Source organism: Lycium ferocissimum, chromosome 8 (assembly GCF_029784015.1).
Source record: "Lycium ferocissimum isolate CSIRO_LF1 chromosome 8, AGI_CSIRO_Lferr_CH_V1, whole genome shotgun sequence".
Lineage (NCBI taxonomy): Eukaryota > Viridiplantae > Streptophyta > Magnoliopsida > Solanales > Solanaceae > Lycium > Lycium ferocissimum.
In genome coordinates, this window is record NC_081349.1 from 20,545,053 (window position 1) to 20,554,284 (window position 9,232).

A 9,232-nucleotide genomic window follows, 5' to 3' on the forward strand; every position below is an offset into this window, starting at 1 on the left:
CAGATGGCATTAATCTCATAAAACAAAGCATGCAAAAGAATAGCATCCTCACGAACACAACTCTCCTCTCTTCACAAAGAGTATAACAACAAAAACAACATTACCCAGTGTATTCCCACAAGTGGGGTCTAGAGAGGGTAGAGTGTACGCTGACCTTAATCCTACCTTGGGAGGTAGGGAGGCTGTTTCCGAAAGAACCTCGGCTAAGAGTATATACACAAGAATGTGCAACTAAACTGTTGTATCAAATACATAAAGAAAAGTTTAAAAAAATGCCATACCTACAAATTGGATGACTTTCTCACTAATTTTGCTACATGAAAACTAGCTATAGTTAAATTTAAATCATTGAGAAATGGACACATCAGCGTCAAAAAAGATATACAAATGCACACAGCAAAGAAAATATAAACTACAAACTAAAAATCAGATTCTAATGTCTTCTTAACCTTTTCCTCTGTTCTTCTGCTGATCCCTGGATGCTGCTAAAAAATAGAATTAAGTCTACACTTCCATAGCAAAGAGCAGAGAGGATCATAAAAATCCATTGGATAGCCTTCCTTAGCGTGTTTTACATAACAAATGCCCAGTTGCTACAAATTAGACATGATCTGGTGTGATGTTGTACTTCTCGCAGATTTTTTGTCCATTTTCATTCCACCACTTTTCTGCCTCTTCCTCTGAGAAGCTTTTACGGCTGTAGAAAAGCACACGAAACTTCAGCAAGCACACCAAGATATATGTCTCAAGTCGAAGCAAAGTAACAAATATAGCACTAATTAAGATTTATCCTCAACGCGTACAACTATGTGCAAGCATGATGCTTTATTTTTCATGTAGTATCCGTTTGATCTGTGATGGCACTTTTTAGCTAGAAGAAAGAATTATTCCATCTAATTTGGTGTCAAATACAGTTTTATGAAATTCAAATTTATAGCAACAGTGTGAAGGGCGTGTAATAAACATTCACCCCGTTCATAGTTTATGGAAAGTCTTTCTTCTGTCACAAGGCAAATGAAACTTTTTAGATAGAATGCACATTTTTTGGACAAAGAAACAGTAGTCAACTGACAAGAGGAAAGATATTTATTCTTTTTTACCTCTTTTGACAATTCTGGTGAGTTAATTTCTCGAATGGTCACTCAACTAATATTTACTTCTCATAAAGTCACATCTTTTCTTGATTCCAATTTTCTTTAACAAAGAAAGTTACTTTATGAGAAACTATTGGTTAACCGACCATCTGAGAAGTCAAACCAAATTGTGGTAGAACCTAAAAAATGATACGTGCATGCAAATAAACGATCGTGGTATCAGTTGGCTTGACGAAAACAGACTAGTTGTGTATTATAGGAAGCACAATATAGTGATTAATAGGGCATGCACCTACGGCTATGATGAATACAAAACCGTGAACAGAGAAATTGCAGGCTAATTTTCCAATTCAGAAATCACATATTATTAGCTCTCATTGAAACTTTTCAACGGAAAGGGTCAACTGCTGATTGGGTAGCTATTTCACTTCCTCAAAAATGAAACAGGTTAAAGGGTAAGTACCTGAAACGAACTCGTTTCAGTTCATTGCCTCCATCAGGTAAGGAAATAAGATATAGATACACGCCTGGTTCAACTTGTAACATGCGCTCTGGCTTCTGCACTCTAGACTTCTTGGCTGAGACAGGAATACTAGAACTACCACTGCACTCGGTTAGGGTTGAGGTGGTTATACAACTCCCATTAGAAGGACGGCTACAGTCAAACGATGTTTGTTCAACATTAAAATCTAAATTGCTGGTGGAGATCTGCTCTTCTGGAAGCCTTTCAGTCACCTCCTTCAGCTGTAGAAAATTGGATTGTCCACGCCATTAGAATACAGGTCATAGTAATAATGCACATCAGCAAAAATCCTACATGCTCCCCCAATTTCACATTTTATTGAGTATCATTCACGGGTATTATCAACGAAGGGCATATTTGCTCAATTTCACATACTTTAAGTACATATTTGGCTCTTTTTCGCTTATTAATCCGCTAATTAGGTTAATCGGGGGATCTAGTTAACATTAGGCCATATTTGGACCAACTATTGAATGGTGAGAGCACATGTGAGCTAAATTATTAACAAAGGACATACTTGCTCAATTTCGAATACTTTAAGAGCATATTGGGGCCTTTTCAAGTAAAAATACTATAGCTTTTCCGATAAACTGAGGCAAATTGAACTAACAAAATCAAAGAGAATTGTAATTGAGTGACAAGACTAGAAGACTTTCTTTTCCAGATGTAATTTCTTCTTGTTGGAGTTCTCCATTTTTTAGTCTTCTCAACTATCATTAAATTACTTTCCTCTGAGAGTGGAGAAGAGATGGTTTTTTTTTCCCTAACTAAATCACCTTAGAGCAATTTGTACTAGTTACTCATGAGCTAGTTAAGCTTATAAAGAAGGTGATTCATTTTATGTAGCGAGTATATCCAATGACTAGAAAATCTGAGATATTAACTAAATAAACAAAAACTCAGAAGACATACTCTGTACGTCCGCTTTCTGAGAACTCAAATAGCTAACCAATGTATAATGAGAATCTTATAGGTCATGCATATGTCATGGAAATTTATGTCACAGCAAAAATCAATGAACAGAATATACTGTCGAATGAATAACGTATGCACTGCAATTTTCATACTACTAGATTGAGTTCCCCATGTTGGAACTAGCTTCAGTAAATGCTAATAGAAAATGAATTATTGCAAATGATGAGCAAATAGATACAAACATTTTCCCAGAGCAAGCAAAGTTTGATTTGGGCGTATGAGAATAATATAAGGCTTTAAAAACTTGATTTAACTGAAGAAAGCAAAAATGGTTACAAAATCTTTATTTGCAACTATGCTAAAGTTGGAGATTACACGTCTAAATATAAAGAGAATCTAACCTGGGCAGTCAGAGACTTGATTACGTGTTTCGCAGCTCTTCTTTTCTCTGCTTCAATAGCTGCTTTTGCAGTAGCATCCTTTAGCTGCTTTGTCTTTCTCTCAAGTTCAGCTTCTAGAAGTTGAGATTTGCTTGCAAGCTCTTCCAGCTACAAATATTTTTGAGTCTAGCTTAGCAGTGTGAAACTCTTTTTATCACTTTACTTAATTGCTCACAGAGGTTTGCTTCGAGAATATATAAACTATTGTGGATATTACTCGGGATCTACTCTTTAAACACTATTTAAAGGTAAACCAGAAATGAGAAACAGCATTAGTCCTTTTTGACGCATAAAACCAGCATGTAGTTTCTTGAAGCCTAGTTATCTCAATAACACAACTTGGATATACAGAAGAGGAATAACTGATGGTTATAAAGAGAAGGAAGAGATTTTAGGAGGCAGAACAAAAAGAGACCTTTCTTTCCTAAGAAGAGCTTAATTCAATACTACAGCACTGTAGAAACCGTATAACATGGTGGAAATATAGCGGCAAATGGATAATGAATAATTCTATTACAGCATCAGTTTCTCGAGAATGGCATATGAGATGGAAAAAGGCAAACATATATTAGAGAAAATTGGTTGAAAGTTAGACACACTTAAAACTCAGTGAACTGAGATTGGAAGAATTGTTAAGTTAAAATGAGGACTGTAATGACTGAGTAACTTAACACAAATTCTAGATAGAAGTCAAACAAAAATATTAATCATTTAGCAACTGGCTGTTTGTTTTAGCACCTCATGAACTTAAAGGCAAAAACACTTACTAGCAGAGTGATTAATAATATTGATATTCAAACAAGGAACAATGTTTTTTAATGGCAAGAAGCCATAAAGAGATATAGAGTTGAGAAAACACAAGCAATAGGATTTAGCATGAAGAAACTGGAAAATCATTTCACTGCATAAAAATAACTCACCCGTGCCTTTAGTTGTTTGACCTCCTGGCTTAAGCTATCACTAACAGGCTTCGAATTATCTACAACTACTTCAGTGGTACGAACAGGAGGATATGGAGGTGGTATTGCAGGCCACAAAGGAGATGTCGACTGAGAGACAACTCTAGTACTTGGAAGAGAGGTTGAGAAGAGACTTTTTGAAACTCGAAATGGACTTATCGGTGATTTGGGTAAGGAAAAGCTTTCCCTCGGAGCATTTTCATTTTGAAAAGAAAATGCACGGTTCTCATATTGATCAACCCTGGAAGTTCTTCCCTGAGCACGGTTGAATGAGTCAGAAGATGAGAGTCTGGATGTATGACCTAGTAATTTATCTGTCTGCTCATTTGCCTTATAAAGTGCATTTCCTGTTTTGACTTTTGGAACTCGAGACAAACATTCTGATTCTATTGTCTTCTGTAACTTGTCAAAACAATCATCACAGACACGATATGGCTTGTTTGTGCTTGGGGCTAATGATGCTTTAAGTGATTTTTGGCTGCTGCATGCTTTGCAAAAGACAAACCCACAATTGTAACAATTGTGACGTTTCCTTCTGAAATTGAAAGGGATACGACATCCAAAACATACAGAATTATCAGCACTTAATGCCCAATTGTGAACACAAATAGCAGCACTAAAATTTGAGCCACACACTATTCTCTTTACTTGTTTGTCCCTCAAAACATCTACTAAGGTAGGCACACACTTATCCTCACAGCCTCCATGACCAAGTTGTCCGTTTTCACCCTTTCCCCATGTATAAACTTCGCTTTTCGAAGTCAAAACTGCAACATGATGTGAACCACAAGAAATTTCCTCCACAGTACTGTCAGCGATATTACCTTCTACACAAATTGGAGACATTCCGTTAGCTAGAGGGCAACCAAGTTGGCCATAAACAGTACTACCCATTGTATATACTCGGCCTGAAGTTGTCAAAGCAACCGTCATGGCATAGCCACAGGCTACCTGACTGAAACTTTTGTCAACCAATGCTGCTACACTCTCGGGAGTTAGTCTCGGTTTATTATCACCATGTCCTAATCGCCCTTTATCTCCATCCCCCCAAGTGAATAGTGTTCCAAATGGAGCATCAGATGGTCCAGAATCCAATCCACAAACTAGTTCAACAATAGCAGCAGTGTGCCAAACACCACAAGCAACTTTGAGTGTCCTCAATCCATTGAAAGTTTCCACCTCTCTCGGAGTAATAGATCCAGAACGATCTCCATGACCTAACGTCCCAAAAGTTCCATCTCCAAATGTAAACAAGCGGCCGGCAGATGTTATGAGAGCTGTATGCCAAGGCCCACAGGAAATCTGAGACACTCTTAAACCTTCCATGAGGCCACATACTTTCTTTGGGATCCAGTGACTGACTTCGCTTCTGTGTCCAAGCAAGCCCGAACTTTTAGCACCGTCACCCCAAGTGTATAGATCCCCAGAGGATGTAACAGCACATGAATGATATTCCCCACATGCAATCACCTCAACATTCATTCCTCTGAGATTGCTAATGAGTTTGGGATGTGAAACGTCAGTTTCGCCCCCATGCCCCAGCCTGCCCCCTGCTTCTTCACCCCAGCTGAATACCTCTCCTTGTTTTGTGACTAACATAGCATGCCTATTACCACACACAATATTCTGAACATCAAGTACCACGCTTGACTCTAGTGACTTGGGAATATAAGATGGTTTTCCAATTCTGTGCTTGCCGCCACCTAATAGGCCATTACCAGTGCCTTCTCCCCAAATGAAGACATCTCCTAGGCCATCAAAGTCTTCAAGGCAAGAACCTTGGCTGGATGAACTTACAGCACTAGATAAACTAACTCGAAATGTATCAGCTGTTGAACTTCGAGCATTAGAGTTGTCAACTGCTCCAGCAGACAACGAGCTAAGATTAAAGGCAACTGTTTCAGCAAGCGTAGGACCCTTGCCAGTTGCAGTGTATGAAACAATGTCAGCATAGGCTTTTCCAAGCCTGCTCGGAGGTAGACTCTCATTTCTCTGATTGTCTCCTTGATCCTGAGGCAAAAAGATAAGTTATACAACGTTCATGAATCAGTTGGAGAGGAGAGAAAGGATGAAACACATATCTGAAGGGGGTTGATTTCTCAGTTGGTCTCTCAACTAATAGTTATTATCTCAGAAAGTTACCTTTCTTCTTGATACCAATTTCCTTCAACAAAGAAAGTGGCTTTCTGAGATATAACTATTAGTTGAGTGACCATATGAGAAGTCAACTCCAACTGAAGGTACAACAAAATGCCAACATACAGTAGATGAAGTTGATGTGGTATGTGGACTATCAGAAGACACAGTTTCACTTCTTGTGTCATTTTTTCCTTTGCGAGAGCGTCCCCGCGTAATTATTGCCTTCAGCCCAGTAATCCAAACCTCAGCTTCATCTTTGTCTTTACAGATCTACACAGAATTATCATTAGAGTTCTAGAATTTTTTTTAAAGACTCATGAAAATCAAAATGTCATTTTTCACGACCGGAAAAGAACACTTATTTTCATTGAGAAGAAAAATCAGAAACCTACCAAGTCCAAAGATCTGTCATTCCAGATGAGAGAAAATGATTGATACTCCTTTTCAGGTCGAGGATACCGCTGGAATATTGCCTGAGGAGGAGAAAATTATCGATGATTTAGTCAGCCACTTGAAACTAATAAAGGCCCAGCACAAGAGGTAGGGGAATATATAACCACACAGAAAAAAAATCTAAATTTGACAAGTAAGATTAGCAATGCCCTTGTGAGGTCCTTTATCAGGGAAGAAAGTTGACGGAATACTGAAACTCACAGTTCTCTGTCCAGGAATGATCCTTGAAACATGACACAGTTCAAGCTGTTTTTCTTCTTTGTCGTGGTACCATATCAATGCAGATTCGTCCTGAAACATATAAAAGAAAGCCCGTAGTGAAACAGTACAAACACAACTTGTAATAAGGTTTTACAAGCAATCATGGAAACAATAGTACTTAATGAAAGGGATAATCAACATTAAGTTTAGTTCTTGAATTTTTCCTGGCCCTAGGATCTCAATCAATTTGTAATCTTGTCACATACTGATTGTTTGTTCTCCAGGATGGCATTGATGATCATGTAATATATTAAGAAGAAATCCCCTATATTGCAAAATGGTTAGAGGATGAAACAAAAACCGAATCGTGTGAACAAAGGTGAAACAGCACGTGAGAAGATGTAATACTTCTTAAGTCCCAACTTAATCTTTCAATAAAGATCAATAAAACTAGATGTTAAATTCATTACGCAAATAATAAGGGAGTCCTGAACATCCAACAACTTCTAATCTTTGACAAAATGTTCAAATAAGGATGAAACCAGAAAATGCAAATGTGGTGGCACTCCTAAACTTTTGTAGTATCCAACAGATGTCACTAAATCATTCTCAACGAGAATGTTGCCTATCTATTTTTAACCAGAGTGGCTAGGCATAGCAATAAACCTTGATATCAAGATTTTGAGAGAACAAGGATTTGAAAGCATATTTTGAAAATGAGATAACTAAAGAACTCACATTAGAAAGGCGAAAAGGACAGAACTTGGGTTTTCCTCTGCGCCCATACTTCAGCAGATTCGCTCCTTTCTTAAGTGCTGCAATGGCCTTCAAATGAAACAAAGCCAAGAAAAAAAAAATAACAAGCAGAAATCAATTAAGCTTAATAACTACATACAGGGAAATAATACATCATTTTGCATTCCCTAAATCTAGAACCTCATAATTACTCTACAGTACAATCAGACCTCTCTATAACAACCATCCTTTATAACAACATTTCACTATAACGGCCAAGTTTTCTTTGAATCCGATTTTTTACATCATGTTACATCATATGTTCTCTATAATAATATCTCATTATAACAACCAAAAAGTATCCGAACAAACGACGTTGTTATAGAGAGGTTTGACTACAGTTTGGCAAATTTAAAGAAAGGAAGGAAAATAACTACCTGATCAATGTCCCTATCAGCAAGACTAGACCTTTGGAAATCAGCCATTCAAGTGGTAATACTATTAGGTGAAAACCCCCAACTGTTGAACCAAAACCCATCTGAAAAACCACAGGGAAAAGTCTCCCCCCTACTAGTATACCCCATATACAACCAATCCCCTCAGCTACAAATATAACACCCAATTCCTTCATCTATCCCATTATACAACTCAAAATTTCTTAACAAAACATTTTCTTGTTCAAAATGCACATAAAAACCAATCAACATTCAACTCCCCAGCAGCTCAAATCAGTCATTCACTCCTACAATAACATGAAATCCCAAAAAAGTCACCATTTTGAACATTCAAAAAATTCCAAAAATCTTCAGAAAAATTTCAATAAATCCAAGAAATGTAGATAATTTAATTCTACAACAAAAGGGTCGTATTATACCTTCTTTTTCTTGCAATTCTGATGAGCCAAAAAGGTCTTTTGGGAGCTCAAACCAATATCGCAAGAAATGGATACAAACATGCAAAAAATGAATGTATTTGAGAATGAAGAAAGAAAAATGCTTTCTTGAAATTGAAACCTTTGTTGTTTCAATCTTGAAATTAGAAAAAAGGGTTTAAAAGTAATAATAATATCAAAATTTTTAAGGAAAAGAGTTCCTTCGTGCGTGCCTCAACGTTATTTTGGTTGTTGTCTGTACCTATGATCTATGTTTTATAGTATTACTTTATTTATTGTTATTCCTGTTTTCTGGTAATTTTCAATCTATGTCAGCAACCCGACAAAGTTGTACCAACTTGGTACTCGATGATTGTGATGTTTGGTTTTGTCTTTTTGACAAATAAGGACAAAAAGTATATGTATTTATATTTTGAGACTCTATTAGTCAAAAAAGAGAATTCTAATACATTACTTTAAAATTAAATATCTTCCTTTAATCAAATCATCTTTGCTTCTTCGTCAAAAAGAAAAAGAAAAAGAAACTAAACGCCCTTTTTGTTTCTTTTCTAGAAAGAAAAAAAAAAATCTGATTATGTCCCAAGATTCTTTATTTTTCAAATATTATCGTTTTAAATAGGGAATATGGAATTCTTATATTAATTCCCATTCTAAATTGAAATATATTTTCTAATAAGTTCATCATAAGTCTTAGTAAGTATTTCTTATGTACTTTGTATTGTTGTACTAATAATTAAGTCAAGTTGCGGAATCAGAATTATGACAAGGTTATTTTTAAAAATGGAAAAGGGTCAAATATACCCCTCTACTTTAGTTTAATGGTTAAATATACCCTCCGTTAGTCAAAGTAGATAAATATATTCCTTCCGTTAGTCAAAGTA

The 9,232-nt window shown here is 36.4% G+C and overlaps 1 protein-coding gene across 1 annotated transcript; it reads right to left on the reverse strand.

Annotated features, from left to right (window-relative positions):
* Nucleotides 1–226: 226 nt before the first annotated feature.
* On the reverse strand, nt 227–8,585 carry LOC132067500 (PH, RCC1 and FYVE domains-containing protein 1-like). Its single transcript, XM_059460766.1, has 10 exons — nt 8,334–8,585; nt 7,897–8,201; nt 7,463–7,549; nt 6,725–6,814; nt 6,463–6,543; nt 6,194–6,340; nt 3,893–5,941; nt 2,934–3,080; nt 1,558–1,838; nt 227–697 (listed from the first exon to the last, which is right to left on the reverse strand). Exons 2-10 carry the CDS (start codon nt 7,942–7,944, stop codon nt 601–603), a joined length of 3,027 nt encoding a protein of 1,008 aa, XP_059316749.1. The 5' UTR covers nt 7,945–8,201; nt 8,334–8,585; the 3' UTR covers nt 227–600.
* Nucleotides 8,586–9,232: the final 647 nt, after the last annotated feature.

Coding starts and splice junctions, on each gene's coding strand:
- LOC132067500 (XM_059460766.1), bottom strand. CDS start 7,944: ATGGCTGATTTCCAAAGGTCTAGTCTTGCTGATAGGGACATTGATCAG. Junction 7,550..7,896: donor CTGATAGGGACATTGATCAG/GTAGTTATTTTC, acceptor TTTCATTTGAAG/GCCATTGCAGCACTTAAGAA. Junction 6,341..6,462: donor ATGACAGATCTTTGGACTTG/GTAGGTTTCTGA, acceptor AATTCTGTGTAG/ATCTGTAAAGACAAAGATGA.